General features: G+C 40.7%; 1 protein-coding gene across 2 annotated transcripts in view; it reads left to right on the forward strand.

The window, feature by feature from the left end:
- The first annotated feature begins 798 nt into the window (after positions 1 to 798).
- Positions 799 to 19,478, forward strand: part of RIC1 (RIC1 partner of RAB6A GEF complex) — a 62,369-nt gene continuing 43,689 nt past the window's right edge. Inside the window, exons 1-3 of one of the 2 annotated variants that reach the window (XM_084834459.1) lie at positions 799 to 1,417; positions 11,637 to 11,744; positions 19,111 to 19,187. In XM_084834459.1, the coding sequence (XP_084690585.1) occupies positions 1,277 to 1,417; positions 11,637 to 11,744; positions 19,111 to 19,187 (326 nt within the window). In that variant the 5' untranslated portion in view covers positions 799 to 1,276. The remainder of the gene's footprint in view (positions 1,418 to 11,636; positions 11,745 to 19,110; positions 19,188 to 19,478) is intronic. The other variant, XM_084834460.1, reaches the window with a different exon arrangement.

A 19,478-nucleotide genomic window follows, 5' to 3' on the forward strand; every position in this document is an offset into this window, starting at 1 on the left:
TTTTTTCCCCCAGCTAGAAAATGATAGCACTGAGTGTGATCTGTCTGTTGTGGGGGTTGCTCAAAGAATCGTGTGCATCTCTGTGTGTGTAGGGAATCTTCGTTCTCTACTTCAATACTAAAGAGAACTCCCGTTTTACCAAGTTACAGAGAAAAACCGGGTATTTAGATGTTTGCAAACGGGCTCATTTCGCTGTGTCCGTGCGTGTCTAATCCAGTGGAGGCTGGTGGCTCCGATTTCGGTGGGGTTGCGATTCCATTCTGGGTTTCAGCCTGAACCAGCCAGAACGCTAAAGGAGCCATCCGAGGTGCTGGACGCGTTTTGGGGGGGGGGCGGGTTCAGCACCTTGGACAGCTCCTTTAGAGTTCTGACCACAACCCGGAATGGAATCACCGCCCCGCCGAAATCGGAGCCACCAGCCTCCACTGATCTAATCAACCACAGTCACGTTGATAGCTGTGCAGCGACAGAGATCGGGGGTGGGGAAGCAAAGATAAATCTGGCCAGCCCCCGCCTCCCGCAACATTACCCCGTCGCCGCCCCACCAGCCCCACGCTCGGTGGTTCCCCATTCGCTCGCGTACATTCGGAGACACGTCACGCTTTTTCCTCCCTGAACCGTGAAAAACGCCCTCAGCCAGCCCGGAAGCCAGAGGGCGTGTTTCCTCTAGCCTTCATCGGCATCTCCCTCTCTGTGGTCCCTCCGCAACGTCACTTCCGGATTTTCCGAGGACCCCTGAACCAATCGTAGCGCCCGCTGCTCCCCCGCTCCCGCCCCCATTTTCCAGCAGCGCCGAGTTGCCATACTGACGCTGCCGCCGCGGTTCGCTCCCTCCGGCTGTGCGCGCGCTTCTCCCCCCCCCTTCCTTCGCCGCGCTGTTCCAACCACCGGACGCCGACATAGCACCGGGGAAGAGATGGCGGCGGGCGAGGCCGTAGCGGGAAGGGCGCGAGGCGTCCGGGAGCCCGAGCAAGCGCCGTGAGGGTGCCGTCTCGAGCTGTAACCGTCCCTCCGCCTCCCTCCTTCCCATTCCCCTCCGCCAGCCCACCGGAAGGGGAGAGTGGCCCCCCTTCCTGTCCCGAGCGCCCCTCAGCGCTGTGAGGGGGCAAAACCGGCCCGCCGGGGAGGTTCCGGCCATTATTATGCCCGGCTGCTCCGTTCCTCTCCAGAGCGACCCCGCCGCTCGGGGCTGATGCTGAAATTCCTTCTGGCTCCGGCCGCCGCTTCTGGCTCCTAGTGCGGCGCCGGGACAGAGGGTCCGGGCTGCTCCCCAGACATGTATTTCCTTAGCGGGTGGCCCAAGAGGCTGCTGTGCCCCGTGGAGGCTCAGCAGCCTCCGCTCCGTATTCAAGCGGACCCGCAAAGGACTTTGTTCGCCGTGTTGTCCCCGTCTCAGCTCAGCATCTGGTACAACAGGGTGAGTAGGAGCTCCTGCTGAGTTGTCATTCCCTGCTTATCTGCTCCGAGCTCCTCCAAACGCCCCCCCCCCGTTTAAAATCCCCCTGGATCCCTCTGTGATTTCTAACTGGGCTCAGCGAGATTGAAGATCAGATGCTTATCAGATACGACGCAGAGCTCGAAGGCTCGAGGTTCAGATCCCTGCTCTGTCATGATTTCAGTGCGTGGCGTTGGCAAGTCTCTCTCTCTCTTTCATCCTCTGTTATCCAGCAGCAAATTTGGGAGTAGTTGATCTGCCTCACAGGTGTGTTGTGCTGGATTAATAAGAGCTGGGTTCTGAAGTGCTCTGCGCATTAAATTGGCTTTGAAAAGGGGAAAGCGAGAAGACCTGTGGTGACTACACGGTTGGGGTTTTGTTTGGTGTGGAAGGTATAGATCTTGGTTCTGAATTATTGCGGGAGGGCCCTTTAAAATGTGGGCTAGCCTTATTCCTTTAGTCTTCAGGCTGACAGACTGGTTTTTACATAAGTAGCTCTGAGAAAATAAAAAACTTGCATAAGACGATGCTTATTTAAAGGGACAGTGCCCAGTAGTTTTTTTGCAGAACTTTTTTCCCTAGTAGTATAAATAGTTGCTGGAACTGAAATCCTTGTGTTTTTTCCATGTTGTCTCAACCTGTATCTACATTTTTATGCCAAATGATGGCTGCTCTCTATGGATGTTCATTTTGTGTATGTCTGGGTATTGTGATAGCCATTTAGGCCATATACTTGAAGGTTCTATAAGTTTTATGTTCATTAATTCCTAATCCTGTAATTTGTGGATATCTGAATCCTGTGGAGGAACAGGTGTGTTTGTGTAAGTTTGTGTTAAGAAGCAGCTAAGTAGCATTTACTAGATATGAAAGCAATATTTTGTTTCAGTTTTACACAAGGACTCTGTCTTTCCACCACAATTTTGCAATGATGATCCTCATGCCTGTGTCAATATTACCAGTTTCACCATATGGTGTTCATGCCTTAACAAAACACTCTAGCATTAGGATTTCAAAGGCCATGATGCAACGTGTTTTTCCCCCTGACATAGGAGTTGACTTTTAGTCTCCTATCAATCAACAGATTGATTTAGGTTTACATTTTGTCAAAACTTTGATTAATTTTAAAAAGCGCAAATTAGGAAGCTGAATTTCATAGGCAGTTGAATTCAAAATGCTTCCGCTTCAGTTGATGCCTGTGATGCAACATTATTTTATGGTGGCACTCTGTGACCTGCTGTACTGGTTGGTCACCTACAAGCCTTTGAGCATGTTGTCATCAAAGTATAGACTGCCAAGTAGATTGGCATGAGTCTGCCTCTTTCCGATGCTGTCACATTTCAAGGCTATAACCCTTGGTCATTTTGACCAGCGCCCTAATACAAATCATTTGCAATAGTGTGAGACATAATTGCAATTTTTTTTTAATAATGGTTCTGCTTGCTACACACCAAATTTTTTTAAAAAGAAATTACACAGCTGGAGAAGATGCAGGGAATGGCAAATAACATTAAGGCAGATGAGACCCCTTCCCTATTAGGAAAGGCAAGTGGGGCTTTTTAGTTTAGAAAAAAGATAGCGGTAGGAGGGTGTGAGAGAGACTTATAAAATTATAGCATTGGAGAGAATTTTTCTCCCTGTTGCAATGCTAGAACCAGGGAAACTTGTTAATCATAGGTTCAGGATGGGCAAAATATAGTATAACTTCATGCCTTGTATAATGAACTGGAACTTAGTGTCACAAGATGTGATGATGACCAGTGGCTTAAATGGCTTTAAATACGTTTAGGGTGCAATCCTCTGCATGCTTATCTGAGAGCAAGCCCCCCACTGAACAGAATGGGCTTTACTTATAGGTAAATATGGATAAGAGTGTGCTGTTAAATGCTTTCTTGGGCTGTCAATACCTATTGGACATTGTAGTTAAATGTGATGTCTGTTCAGGTGCAGTATATCTGATTGCCAGATGTTGGGGGACAAACAAGCTTATATCATACTTGTGGACCTCCAGTAGTATACTTTTTTCATTTTATTAAAGTTTTGTATGCCACTTTTAAGGTGAAAATTGTCCCAAAGTGGCTTCCAAAGAATGCAGATAACAAAACACCGAAACTATATTGCTGGACGCTACTGGGAATTAAATGCTGGGCTTGATGAACCATTGGTCTGATCCAGAAGGCAGTTCGTATACCAAGTGTAATATGTTCCTTGTGATGAAGTGCTTAGTACAAAAATATTTTGCTTCCAGTTACCAGCTGTATATTGGTGTGCTTCATTTTGTTTACAGTCTTAGTACTGGGCTGCTGGCAGGTGAGTGTACGCGTGTAGACATTTATTTATTTTTTTGCAGTAGAAAGATGTCTAATCTCAGGGCCTACTTGAAAGTCACTGTTAGCCCTGAAATGCATGCCTCTTCTGGGAAATCTAAGCTTTTAGATATGGATAGCCCAAAAAGGAATTCCCTTTTGTGAAAAATCTTAAGGCTCTGTCTTCAAACTGTGAAACTTAGCTATTAAACTTAGTCATCTATGAACATTGATAGCGTTATAATAATTTTCAGCATAGAAGTGGTAGCAGCATTAGTAGTAAGAAACTACTGTTAGCATCAACAAGAAGCATTCCATTTTTTATTATACAGTTGTGAAGCAAGTTTCCTTAACCTCCTTCCACCATATCAGAGACTTTCTTCTCTATTGCATGCGTCTAGCTAGGATATTAAACACTAGCATCCTCAAACTCCTAACAGACCTGAAGGTGTCTTCAGTGTGGTCTCATGCAACAGTGTATGGGGTAGTATCCAGTGGGGGCTGTAAGTACATGGCTAGCTATGTCAGCCCCAGTCCACATGCGCCCAGCCTGCCCAGCCCAGGCCTGTGCGCAGCCACAGTATAGCTCTTCTGGGGAAAAGCGCTGACATGAGCGAAAACACTCATTTCTGGAAGAGGTGTGACCTGCCCCCTCCAGAAATGTGTGTTTTTGCTTGTGTTGATGCTTGCCTTTGGAAGCGCTGTATCACATGGGCCTGGGCGGGATTCATGTGGACTGGGGCCTGCCAGGGCTGGCCACGTACCCATGGCCCCTATTGGATACTGCCCATGATGTGGAAGGGGCCACAGCTCAGTGGCAGATCACAAGTTTTGAGTATTTACAATTCATGGCTCAATCCCAGTTTATCTAGTTCAAAAACTTTAAAGAAGCAGAACAAGGAAGAAACTCTGTATACCTTGGTGAACCACTGATATTTAAAACTGACAGTAGTGAGCTGTATGGTCATTATTCAGAAGCAGTAGGAGCTATTTGGTCCACACATTGGGTTGTATCCAATTGGCATCACTCCGCTGACAGTATGCCCTTTGATCCAATGGAACAAGGATGGACATGATTTTTTCTTATTCCCCATTCTTCCATGACCACCCAAAATCTGCTCTGGAGAGTTACCTTTTGGAACAGTGTGGGGGGGCTGCAGGGTGAAGGGGACTCATCAGAAATCATGTTCCTTCCTGTTCTGCTGACAGAAGCCTCTGCTGGATTGGAGAGCATAAGTAGAGTGACATCAACTGGATATAACTCATGCAAGCAAATCTTCACCTGTGTGTTCCAGTGCAAAAATTCAAACTAGTTCTACATTATATGAACCAGTTTTTCTCGAGTGGTATATCTGCATTGCCCAAACAATTTTGCATGTGTTGTTGGTACCCTATAGCTGGTTAAAGTGTGGCGTGTCCCATGTCTGGATTGCTGGAAGAAACATTGAGGTTGTCAGTCCATGACCTGAAAGCAGAAGAGCAGAGGGTGGGGGTGGCTGTAGGAGCTCAGTGGTTATACCTAATGTGGATTCCAGGTTGCAGGGAGTGGAAGTGCTAATGACTTTGTGGGTGGGCTATGACTTCATAAAGTCTGGTGTGAACTTGGATTGTTTTAGCTGGCATACTGAAGAATGTAACTGGCTTAAGACAACACATGATATTACAGGCATACAGTGACTGCTAATGTGAATATTACCATGCTGCTGCTACCACTCCGTATTTAGATGCTCAGAAACTTTCCAGCCATAAATAATGTATGTGTAATTCACTATACAGTTCATGGAATAGGAAACAGCCACGAGTGGGGAAGCTTATAGACTGATTTCCATGGTTCACTTCAGTTGCAGCAAATAGTAGGTTGGGGGTATTGCAGATAAATCAGCAAGGGAGACAAAAACTTACATCTGTCATACTTGCCTTTAAAATCCCTAGAAGTCCCATAACCCATTCAGTTGAGCTGATATGCAAAGTCACTGATAGCCAGCAGGATGCTGTATATGGGGCTTCATATAGTTTAACTACTCGTATAAGCCTTTTGTGCAGCACAGAAGCATAAATGTAGCAATGCTGGCAAGTGGTGCTGTGCTGGGATCAGAGGGGAGATCAGCTGGCAAGAGTGGGACTAAGTTATATCTATATAAGGAGCTGAAACTTTATCATCAAATCATACAATCTGTTGTGCATGTATGGGGTCCTGTAGGAGTGCTCATAAGCCCTCTGAAACCTCACTTTTCATGGAGTGTTGACTTCAGTGTCTGTTTATGAAACCTGCTGACTTAAAAAAAAAAAAGATGTTCATTTTCTGGTTCTTCAATTAAATAATGTGTTTTACAGTTTTGAAATACTTCTGGCAGATCTTTCAGCAAGGCCAGAAAATGCAAGACTTGGCAGGTTAGGGTTGTATTTAAGTTATCTAAGTATGTATGAGTTTTGAAAGATAACATCAAATTAGTGCAGGGGTTCAATATTCATCATTTAATATTAAAGTGGTTCAGTTGGTATAGCATTAATTATATTGCCTTTCATATGTGGAAATATTGGATCAAAGACTCTATAGACAATCCCTTGGGTAAATGACAAGGAGGAACAAGCTTTCTTGGAAATAAACTTTTAAAGGGGCAGTATATAGAAACAGGTAAGCATGTGTGTTCTTTCTACCCCAGCTTTGTTGCTGAGTGGTTAGTTCCGTGAATCAGAATATAATAGTCTTTGTTTAGAAGGGTTAAGGGTGTGTAGTGAAACATGATTTTAGGTTTACATTTGTAGGTACCTTTAGATGACTTTGTACCTCTACCAAGCAATATTAGCTAGGAAGGTTGATGTATGGATTCCTTGAGGGTTAGAAAAATGAATTAATTATACAAAGGCAAATACTCAGAGCACAGTTCATTTTCTTGAATACCTTGTTAGTGCTGTTTTGGATGGTTTAAATTAAATTTACTGATGCATGAGAATAGATATTTCCATGTATAGCTTTGAGAGCAAACACACTGTGGTAGACAGTGCAGCAAATTGGTAAATCAAGACTGTCTGAAATAACCACAGCCATTCTAATATGGGCAGATTGTAGCAATGACAACATAAAATGGATGTCTTGTTGGCTTTATGGAGGTATAGCCTTGATTTGAGATAGGGACTTGTTCTCTTTTTTTTAATACTTTTTATTCTATTTTTTTACTTTATAAATGAAATAAACAATAAAAAGGTAAAAGGTAACGGTGTCCCCAACCAGTCGTGTCCGACTCTAGGAACGCTGTTACCTTTCCCGCCGAAGTGGTACCTATTTATCTACTTGCAATTTCTTTGCTTTCGAACTGCTAGGTTGGCAGAAACTGGGACTGAAGACGGGAGCTCACTCTGTCACGCAGCACTCGGGTCTCGAACTGCTGTCCTGCCGACCTTCCAGTCTGCAGTTCAGTGTCTTAACCACTAAGCCACCGCGGCCATAAAATAAACAATACCAACAACCTAATCAATAACTACAATTTCCCAACAATACAGTATTCTTAAGAGGACACAGCAATAATGAAAAAGAAAGAGCAAACAGAAGAAGGAGAAGGAAGGGAAAAAAATGAAAAAAATAAAATAAAGGATTATTTAAAGAAATTAAATTTAAACTCCATTACACAGAAACTTCAAATTCCATTCTGCTTAAAAATTATACCTACAGCATTGGCAATATTACACTTCAGTACAGCATAAATAATTAACCTAACATTTCAATATCATATCAGTCTTATAGCAAGGAAGCAGGCCTACAATTCATTTCCAGTAACCATATATTGCCCTTCAGCTAACATATAGTAATAAAGCTTAACAATTTAACCAGCCAAAGATCTTGCTAACCAGTAATAATGGCCATAATGATTAAAAAAGATTTAAAAGGATACATAATAATAATAACAAATCACTAATAAATTTTATAATGTTATATAATAATAAAGCTTAAAATCAACCTCACAACAATCACTAATATATTTTGTACTAGATATATAAATGAGTGTATACATTGTATAGTATATCATGAAGGATTTAAAGAAAAGAGAAAAAGAGAGAAAAAATAAGAAAGGGGGAAAAAAACATCTGGCCTAGCCTATATCTTCCAGACTAAACATAGTCAGTTAGCAAAACATATTTGTAGATTCCAGTTCATGGTGCTGGAACAGAAATCTCACGTGATTTTCCATTTAGCCATGCCTCCACCATTTCATGATTTAGAATCGTCTTCATCTGACCTTCAGAAAAAATGCAAAATGTAGCAGGATATTTTAAGTGATATTGTAAGTTCATTTGTTTTGCCATATTTTTCGCCTTGGTAAATTGCCTTCTTTTATCAGCAATTTCTTTGATGTAATCCGGAAATAGCATAACTTTATTTTGTTTCCAAAAAGGGTTTCCAGCCTCTCTTGCCAAACGCAGGATATAATTTTTTGTGGAGATTCTTGCAAATTGAACTATAATGTATAACGATTATATGATTTGTTTATATGATTATGCCCTTTGGCATTTGACACACGGAATACCGTATCTCATGCAGGAACTTATCTACGAAAGTAGACAGATTTACATCAGTAGGTAAATATTTAATACCAATAATACGTACATTTGCCCTGCGCGCTAACGCCTCCAGTTGAGAAATTCTGACAGAAAAATAGTTGAAAAAAGCTTGTGATATAGTTCCATACCGTGCCAGCCGATCTTGCAACTCGTTAACCTTCACCTCCATTTTTTGCCAAGAAGGGTTAATTAAATCCACAGTCCCTTGCAGGGCAGTGATGGAATTTTGGATGGTATCCAGCCTCTTAGCCTGTTCCGCAAATTGCAAGGACAAAGTTTTTGTCAAAGCAAGTAACTCCTCTGTATCTCCACTTCTCGAAGCCTTTGCCAAGGGAGGTGTGGGGGTGGGTGGGCAGAGATCCTTTTCTTCGCCTTAGTGTAGTCATCCTTCTCTTCAAACAAATCTTGCAGGTCCTCAAATATTATTGATATTTCTTAATCCATTCCTCAGATGTTGTTGGCGTTTCTTAATCCAGAGTACGTCAGCCCTAGTTTCTCCTAATTAATTAGGAGGCTCAAACAGCTTTGAGCGATGATTATTTATTTATTTATTTATTTCATTTCTATACCGCCCAATAGCTGAAGCTCTCTGGGCGGTTCACAAAAACCAAAACCAAACAACACACAACAAAACAATTTAAAATATATAGAACATTAAAGCCACTCTTTTTAAAAAAAAAAGCTCTGGCAGACTAACCGCGGAGTTCAGGCCCCCTGCTACCACGCCAAGAGAGCTGTTCTTCCAGAACCTCATCCAGAGCTGCTCCCACCTCCCCTTTTAATTCCAGGGGGGAGAGAGAAAGGTTTTTCAACCTTTTAAAGTCCCGCGGAGACCCTGCGGGAAGCTGCAAGGGCAACTTTGGCTCCGACCAGAAGTCAAGATAGGAACTTGTTCTGAAAGGATTAATCAGTTTAGGCTATGCCAGGCAATTTGTGCCCCTCCAGATGTTTTGGCCTATAAGTTGCCCACAGCTGAATTGTAAAGGCTCATTTAGAATACTTTTTAAAGATGTACTCTTGATCTAGACATCACTCCTTTTTCTACCTTCCCCTGGTACCCTCTCTGATTGTTGCATTCCAAAAGCCATTATGTTCCTAGTATGCAGAATAAAATCAAGAGGTAATTGAGGCTAATAGTGTAATACTATACATGTCTACTCAGCAGTAAGACACATTGAATTCAATGGGACTTACTCTCCCATGAGTAAATCAGTAAATTCCTCTTGTCAGTAAAATACTAAATGCTTTCTAGTATCTTAGGACCTACACAGTTAATTAATCTACTTTCAATTGTATTTATTATTTATTTATTACAATTATTTATATCTTGCCTTTCAGGATACAAATCCTACCAAGGTGGCTTACAAGTAACAATAAACAATATTAACAGTTTTAAAACTATTGGGATCCTTCTCAGGGGATCTACTCAGTTAGTAGAAGATGGCCCTGGTTGGGGAGAGTCCAGCTGGTACAAGAGCAGGTGTCCAGTGTCCAGTATCGTCATCTACCTCCCTCTCTCCTAGAATCCTTCCCAGAGGGCAATTGGTGGTAGATGGCCTTGTGGTGATGGTGGAGCAGGAAGGCTAGCTGGAACAGGCCCGGAGGTGCCTTGTAATTTAAAAGAGACAAATGTAAACAATTTGCACATACCAGTTATAAGGCTTGATAATTTGATATCCTGAATTGTGGCATGGCAGCACTGTAGTGCTTGATATATTCTTATATATAAGATATATTCTTATACATGATTCTTGCTGTTACTTGTCAGGCAGAAGAGGACAAGTGTTAACATATTCTTGACTTTCAGTGCCACAGTATACTGGGATGAGGTAGTCTGCATAATTTGCTGATTCCCAAGTATGTTACATTTGTTTCTTCACAAATCTTGGCTTTCCTTATGGGGTAAAGAGCAAATATTCTTTGTATGGAGTCCATGATGTTTAAAATGTATGTAAATTATTTTAATTTGCATTAAACTGAATCCTTGTTTTTAATCAGTTTTGAATGCATTTGCCCTCTGAATATCAAAATACCATTTCAGTTACTTTTGTAAATGTGAATTGGATTAAAAGAATAATGTAACTGAGCATGTTGTAAAGGGTGGTGTGTGCATGAGTATATCTGAGATTTATAAATAAATAAATAGATCAGTTATTTCCATGGAACAAAAAAGATTTCTACTTCCATGGGAAGTAGAAGAGCTTTCTACAGTAATATAGGTAAAATGAACAGGACAAAGATGAAAGTGTAAAGGAGGGGGGCATATTCCTGTGTAGAGCCATCCTCATATTTTTCAATTTGCAGAAAGAATTTTGGAATAAAGAATGGTATATGAATATAACAAAAAATATAGGACGGGGTCCCTAATTTTTTGACCCATAGGCACATTTGGTAATTTGGGAAACTGCTGTTGGCACCACCACAAAATGCCCATTCAGTTGGTCACCACTTTGGCATCTACCTGTCACATCTGCCCTATTCGGCAAAAAAAAAAAGTTTTGTGTCTGTTGGACATGGCAACATCTCTTCAATAAGGGATTGTCTAGTTCAGCCAATTGCTAGTGGCGCAATACAGAAAATGCTTTTTTTAAACATATGTTTTGGTAGTGTCCGGTAGTTGCTTCTTTTTGCAGTGAGGTTATTCCACAGAAAGATTTTGTACTGGAACAGTGTTTAATACTCACTGATGTATATGTTCTTTTAAATTATTTCTTTGCTTCATGGAAATTAACCAATAGTCAGTGTACATGGATTCTCTGTGCCCTTTTGACAGCTAAAATTTTACAACATTGCAAGGATAAACATTCATCTCCTATAAAACAATGAATTGAGGACCTTACAACACTTTTGATATTTGAATGGTGGCATATAGACACCACCTTCAAATAGATACTTATTTGGATATTTGGCATGCATTTGTTGAAGCCTGTGTATAATTGCTACAAAATTGTAGGCATTTCATACACACACACACACACACACACACATATATCTATATATCTATATATATTAAAAGGGGGGAATTCAAGTGCCTATGGGCACCAGGTTGGGGGCCCCTTCGTGGGTGCTATTGGTGGTGCCCATGGGCATTGGGGACCCCGGTATAGGATATGTTCAGCTTCGCAAGATAAAAATTGAGAATAGAATGTTTTTTGTCATGTTAACCCCCTTTTTGAAAGTATAATATTGTTTTTGTTTCAGTTACATAGACTTCCTGCAGCTGTTTGAGTTTTATGTATGAAAGTAATATCCAATAGATTTAGGGTTTTTTAAGTTAACTTTTGAAATATAGGGAAATGTAACTGTTGTGTTCTCTCCTTCTGCTACCCCCCCTCCCCCAGCCCAGTGTGTTAATTGTAAGCTACAAAGAATCCCTGAAAGCAGCATCGCAATTTGGACACTATGACCAAACTGAATGGAGGCCTGACAGCACCATGATAGCTGTTTCGGTGAGTAAAGCTCCTGTGAAGGTATTTTATGATGTTAAATAGATAAATGGTTTGGATAATATTAAATGGATCTGCCTTATAGGGATATTTTAAGGATTACTGAAATATATGTGAAGTGCTTTGAACATACTAAAGGCATTATACAGTACAATAATAAACATACAGATGTTTATTATGGTTTTCAGCAGAGGGAGAAATGGTATAGTAGGGCCCACTTCATTGGCTCAGCTGAGAGGTCAGTTACCTGTTGCTCCACATCTCCCTAAACAGTCATCTTTTAGATGCCTTTGATCTGAAAAATACATGCAGCAAGACGGGAAGGGGGGGAGGGAAGAGAGATGGGACAGCAAGGTCCTCTCAGTCAGCTCTGCTGAAAGACCAACTCCATTTGCCTCCTATACCTGAATAGTTTCCATTCAAGCTGGTCATTATACAAACTTGTAAGAACTGGTATCTGAGTTTGCTTTCCTCTAACTTCCCCATCCATCCCCTTTTCCTTTTGTGTCATTCCTTTTAGATTTTAAACCTGCAGACAGGAACTGTCTTTTTTTTAATCTGTGTACAATATTTAATAAATTGTAGGATTATTATTATTGATGATGATGGTACAATAATAATTAATGTTCAAAGGAATCCCGCTTGCTGTAAAAATTAAAATACATATTTAAAGGAAAGCTAGTATTGTACTTTTTCTTAGATGGCTTTGCTGTATGCATTGTACAAGGGCTTCATATTGCTTGGGTATTACATTTTTCTATTTATGAATTAAAATACATGTAGAAAAGTGGCTGGACCCAGAGAATGGTTGAAGAGTCATGTATTTTAAGCATGACCAGACAGGAGTCTGAAGATAAGTGTTTGGCCATGCAGCTTCTATTTGCCTTAGCAAGTACTACAGTTGAACCCTAGAAGACAATAGTATTGATGATTAAAATTGAGCTGTTGTGTTACAGAGACATGTATTTTGAGTCATTTCCACCTGCTTTGTGCAAAAGTGAGTAGGAAAGGGTAATATAGGGAACTGTCCTTAAATATAAAACTATTCTCTGTCCAAGAAATCTTCAAATAAGTCTTAATGGATGGATAAGACTTTGGTGCACTTTGGACGAACATATGCATGTTGTAGAACACATGTGGCCGGGCCGTGGATGCCCTCATGAGATCCTTTCATGCCTCATTTGCCCATCTGGGAGAACAGTGTAGGCAGTGGGGCCTGCAGGGGGCAGTGGTAGTTGGAGAAAATCTCTTTCTTTTAGCATTAGTGGAACTCCACAGAGTACAAGTCTGGATCCATAGAATCATAGAATAGTAGGGTTGGAAGGGGCCTACAGGGCCATAGAGTCCAACGCCCTGCTCAGTGCAGGAATCCAAGTCAGAACATCCCTGATAGATGGCTGTCCGGCCTTGTCTTGAATGCCTCCAGTGTGGGAGAGCCCACCACCTCCCTAGGTAATCCACTTCATGATATATATTTTTTCAAAATTTAGGTGTGCTACTCTTGTCATATGAACTTGAGCACACTTCGGGAGAGAGCGGAGGACAGGAAGGCCTGGTGTGCTATGGGGTCACGAAGAGTCGGACACGACTTAATGACCGAACAACAACAACTCTTGTCATATTAATTTTACCAAAAAGCAGTACTGATAGTAGGCTTGTCATTTGTTGTTATTCAATTGAGTTTTTAGCCAGCTGAAGTAAACAAGAGCCCTGGTGTTGCTAACTCTCCTTAAGATCAGAAATCCGGCTTTGGGTGCCCTGAAATTGGTCTTAAAAATCCATAATGTAGAAGTCTTATGTTCTGGACCTTTGAGAGCATGCTAACATCACACTCAGTTTCCCCCTAAATATGTGGGTTAAAAGATTTCTAATTTAATGGCCAAGATTCTTAGGGTTCTACCAAGAACTTGAGGGCATTACAGAAATGCTTTCTGAAATTGATGTTTACCCTATTCTGAATTGTCTGAAACACACATTTTTTTGTCCCTTGTGTTGGATAATGCACCACATCTGGACTAATGGCTGCCATTACCAGAAACTGCAGTTCCTGTGCTTATTTCAGTTCTGAAGTATGAAGGGATATAGGCTTCACTTCAGCAGGTACATTTACAGCAAAGTTAATACTATGAGAGGCTTCAACAACTGATATTATTGGAAGATGTCCTTTAACATCAATGGTTTAAATATTCACAGAATGCACACAGGCTATTGATGGTTTTACATTAAGTATAATGTATTTTGGAAGATTTTATAAGTAATATTAGCCAATAAAATATAGTTTGCTTTATGCACTCATATAACGGCTTATGGTTAAATCTTTGGAAAGCAAGGAAATCTTTAAAACTGACTGTGATCTTTAGAAAGTTCACAAGCTACCTTTATTTAGAACCAAAGCTGATGCTGATTACATTCCAAAGTACTGTTTTTATTGTTGTTGTTCAGTCTTTAAGTCGTGTCCGACTCTTTGTGACCCCATGGACCATAGCATGCCAGGCCTTCCTGTCCTCCACTCTCTCCCGGAGTGTGCTCAAATTCATATTCATTGCATCGGTGATGCTATCTAGCCATCTCATCCTCTGCCGTCCCCTTCTCCTTTTGCCTTCAATCTTTCCCAGCATCAGGGTCTTTTCCAGGGAGTTTTCTCTTCGCATTAGGTGGCCAAAATATTTGAGCTTCAGCTTCAGTATCTGTCCTTCCAATGAGCAGTCAGGGTTGATTTCCTTTAGGATGGACTGATTTGACCTCCTTGCAGTCCAGGGGACTCGTAAGAGTAGCAGGTTGCAAATTTGAAAGTGCATTTAAAGTTTGGATTGTTTTCTTATAATTTGTCTGGATATAGAACTTTAGGCTAGTTGTCGTCTGTTTTCAACCTTTTGATTATAAAAAATGTGTCAAAAGGCTCTTGCTATTTGGCTTGTGACTGCTGTGCTTGTTAAAAAAATCAGTATTGAGTACTAGATTGGTAATATAGCAAATTCAGTAAAATAGAGGCTTAATGAGGCTGAAGTATGATTTTTAATTAACTTCTGGTAGTTTGTATTTTTACAAACAACTTTTAATTTTAATAGCATAGTAAAAAGTGTGTGTCCTTCCTGCCATGTCAATGTACATTTATTCATGTAGTGGAAATTCGAATCAGTATTAAGTGACTGAATATGGAGCCAGGAACAATGATGACTCTGGATTGATTAATGGAGTACAAGGTTGTGATCATATGCATAAGGCTTGAGAGATGACATAGTGGTCTTTAAACTTTGCAGTATTCAAGCCGTTCCTCTTAAAGAGGTTGAAATTAGCTCCTTCCGTTGTACCTGGAAGACATTGGGGGATCATGTCAGTCATAACAATGGTATGTTGTTAGCGACCCACCTCTTCCAGGACTTGAAGCTTTTGGACAATCTGCTCAAGCAGTTCCACATACAACATATTACAGTTGTCTTGAGGTCACAAATGTATGAATGGTATCTTCTTGAAAGGCACCCTTGGCCATCATTGAAGGCTGGAGAGTTGTTGCGTAAGTGTGAGAAATTGTTCTCTAGAGACTTCAAACCAGTGCGAAATGTTGCATAGAACTGGCTCAGAGAAGTAGACTTGATATCAGGAAATCTAAGGTGACAAACCTTGTTCTCCCATGGACTTGAAACAGGATGCAAGTATATCTTCCTCCACCCTTGGTTGCGGCAGCAATAAAGAGGCAGACACAGTTATTGCATGAAATTCTGTCAAAACTTTTATTAAATCCAATTCGATCGATGTATTGATCCAGTCAACAGACCTTACAGTGTAACGAAGGGTAATTGTGATTGGTGAAAAAGTGAGGGTGAAAGGATGCATGTGCCCTTTGGATGCCATAGTCATATTCGAGGCTAACATTGAGTAGTAAAGTTTCAAGTACCATGTGATGGGCTGCAAGCAGGCGCTGTCTCCAACTGCTGCCAAGATCAGCTGGCCTGTCCTTGCTCTGCTTCCCTGCCCACAACCGAGTGTAGATGTCTTTATCTCCCTGGGGGAGCCTCTCCTGCCTATGGGTTACTAGGACAACAGTTCATGCTTATGATAAAGGTGTTCTATGAATTTAATATCCTTGAGAAGTTTTGCCAAGAACAGTGCAAGTATGAATACAGTTTCGCAAACTGCAAAGGGGGGTATACCACAATCTAGACTGCAGACTGGGAAGAGAGGGGACTCGAGGCTTCTTATACAGTTCAGAGAAAGGCGGTGACATTACAACTCTGATGAGCCAGATACTGCTCATAGGCACTGGAAATGGTGCTACTTACTATGGGATAAAGACTTGAGTTGGCCTTCTATCCCATATAATGAAAGAGGGGAGGATGGCTGTACTTGCTGGAAACAAAAGCCCTACTTACTATCTCTTACTCTTTTAACAAAAGATGACCTTGCATGTTAATGACTGTCTTAAAGACAGATGTCAAGGCTGGAGTTCAACAATGGGAGCATATTGCAAGTAGTTGACTAGGTAATTTACCAGATATCACTCTGGCTGTCAGCACATTCATGTTTTGCTGAATTTTTACCCCCCACCTTTGCCTTTGGGGAATGCATTTTAAGAAGTCTATTAGAAACTGAATTGCTTAATCTAGCCCTACATGATGCTCTCAACCCCATTCCTGTGCCTTTTTCCCACCTTTGCTGAGGCTGGGGATGAAGATGCCTGGCGTTTTGGCTGTGTCTCAAAATGGAGTCAGTACTGTTCACTCAAAAGAGAGCTACTTCATAACAAGGGCGTTTGCGAGATTTCAGCTCTATCTATTATTTCACAATGGTTGGGATCCTCTAACCTAGTATTGTCAACACTGACTGGCAGTAGTTCTCCGGGGTTTCAAGCAGGATTATTCTCTAGCCTTACCTAGAGGTGCCAGAAATCGAACCTGGGACCTTCTGCATGCGATTCACGTGCTCTACCACTGAACTATGGTCCCTCTCCATAAACTGGAAACTAAATTTTCTCAATTGCAAGCTATTCCTCTTCTCTCATAAGTCAATGGAGCAAGTGTGCACAATTTGCTTGGATAGAAGACATTTGGATGAATGCTTTGCTAATTCTACTAACGCATACGGGGATTCGAGGCTTGGCTTTGACATTTGCAGAAGTTAGGTCTTTGACTCAAATTCCATAGTGACTGAAAATTGGGGGCAACTCTACTTAAAACGATTCAAGCTGGTATAAAATAGGAGCATGATTGAACTAAGTTGTCTTCACAAAATGTAGGTTAACAATGGCTACTTCAGGCTATTTTTGATGGCGGTCTGGACAGAAATGAGCTTTGTAACATTATCAACTTATATGAATGGTGGAATTCAAGAACGTCTTTTGTATGCTAATGATAGGACTATCCTTTTGTATAGTGTTGTCTTGCTCTTTCTGCTGGCATAAGGCAGTCAGTGAGTGTAAATTATTTAAAGATGGCTAAACAGTAAAGGAGGCGAGTTAGGAATAGTGTTAAATTTCATTTTATATTTTTTGTTCCGTAAATATTGAAATTAAATGGAAAGTAACCCCCAAAGTGTAATAACAATACTTAATTTGCATTTCCAGAAGAAATGTTAATAAATTATTTGTCTTTGATTTTTAATTCTAAAACTGAAGAGAGAAAAGTTTCTAGGCAGAACAGCTAGTGAAATAGGCTAACAAGTGCATGCCTTCCTTCTGCTTCTATATCCTTAACTGAAAAACAGGAAACCATGCCTGGAAAGAAATCTGAAACCTTTAGTTTTCTCTTTCAGTCTTGCCGCCTTGAGAAGCATACTTGGCCAGTATTAAATTACTTAAATGGAAAAGTCTAGTTAAAATGCACTTTCTCACTTGAGCTGCTCTTGTTTTGGGGTCCACTTCAGAACACATGCATGAGTCTGAAACAAATTTATTTTCATGTCTCATTAATTTCATTGGATTTACTTTCAAGTAAGTGCAGTTAGGGTTCATCTAAGACACTCAAAATCATGATTAAAGTGGGGAAATAGGGCTAGATGAACATAGTAATACAATTTTTTGTAATAGAAGAATGGTTATTGAAAAAATATGTTACTGTTTGAACTATGCCAGTGTTCTTTGTATTTCTGAACTCTTACCCCATGCCTTTCTCTACATTTGAATCTTCTTTGTGGATCTACCCTGCTAGAGGTTTAAAAGTTCTGTTAAGTCATGAATAGAAAGTGTGTGTTCCTCTTCTGAGAACAAATGGTAACATATTTAATACTACTTAACAAACTTGACTACTGTAAGAATGTGTATTATATATAATTTAGATTAGAAGTTAAAATTGTACTGTGTGATATATTTATGAAATTTAAAAGTATAAGTCCAGGTTCAGATGTAATGGGAAACCATAGATTCCTGTATTGTGAATGAGCCATGATCAGTAACGAGCTTTTGCACATCTCCTCTTTCACACACCAGAGAAGAAGATCAGAAGCGTTCATTCTGACTTTAAACAAAGCAGAGTTTCCCATTTTGTTGGAATTGTGATTTTTTTAACCTCAGCCTGTTCTCATGTAACATCAGGAAATTATGGGTTACCTAATGACTTGCCCCAGTGTGAGGCCTCACCATTTTGAATATGCAACCTATAATTGGTGCAACTACTAATTGTAGGAAAATTGTGGGTTGTTTAACCCATGATAATTGGGGGTGTTTGGATGATCATGGGGGTAAAAGAAGCCATAGTGACTTTTCCCCCTACCCCCTTGCATGCTGCAGATGTGACTACAACTTGCGTACCTGTGATGCAGCACGGGTTGCATTGTCACCCAAACCCAGTGTGATTGATGGTGGGGGTGGCTTCTTACGAACACCACAACCCCTACTACAAGCCATGGGTTGTTGCATGGGTAAGAAGCCTCCGCTGCATACAGTGCTGCGTTCGGACAACACAGCAACCTACTCTGCATCACTGGTAATTATGCAAATTGCGGTTTTGCGAGAGGAGAAGCCACAATGGTTTATTTTACCCCCGTGATTGTCTGCACCCAGTCAAAGTATCTGAGTTTGGACATCATGGATCAACCTCTGATCGGGTCAGTTGGAAGTTGCATATTTAAAGAGGTAGTGGCACATAAAACTAGGTCAGTGGAACAAACCAGCATTAAACTACATGTGTCAGGGTTTAAGCATCTAGGTTTGCCATTAAGTAAATGTACTATTATGTACATGTGCTTGTGTATGCATGCTTTTATTTTAACAAATGCCCTTATGTTCATGGTAGTACAGGAAAACACGTGTTGGGTTTTTTAAAATTATTATATTCCATATGTTTTAAATATACAATGCCTGCAACTAGCTCTAGCTCAGATATACGTGAGAATCAATGTTTATACATATGCATCTTTGATTTTGTATATCTTTCAGACTGCAAATGGATACATCTTGTTTTTTAATCTTCCTTCAGCAAGAGACAAGTATCTTTATGAGCCAGTTTATCCCAAGTAAGTCTTGCAATAAATGCTTAATTTCTGTCAGTTGTACAGTGCTAAAAACAGCTTCAGATTTTCTCATGGTAAAATGTTTGCTTAAGAGTTATATAAAATACCTTATACAGTGTTTTGATGTATTATTGAGAACAGTGTTGCAGAATCTGAATAGCTGTTCTTTTGGGAGGTGGGGCGGGATTCAAATAATGGAACCATTCTATCTTGCATGACATACAAAACATGACTATCAGTAATGTATCTTGCAGAAAACATGCTAATAGAATTAAAGTAAGTTTTACTTTATTT

The sequence above is a fragment of the Heloderma suspectum genome, chromosome 2 (assembly GCF_057233095.1).
Source record: "Heloderma suspectum isolate Gila_16-S chromosome 2, 16-S_ref, whole genome shotgun sequence".
In the NCBI taxonomy this organism is placed as follows: domain Eukaryota; kingdom Metazoa; phylum Chordata; class Lepidosauria; order Squamata; family Helodermatidae; genus Heloderma; species Heloderma suspectum.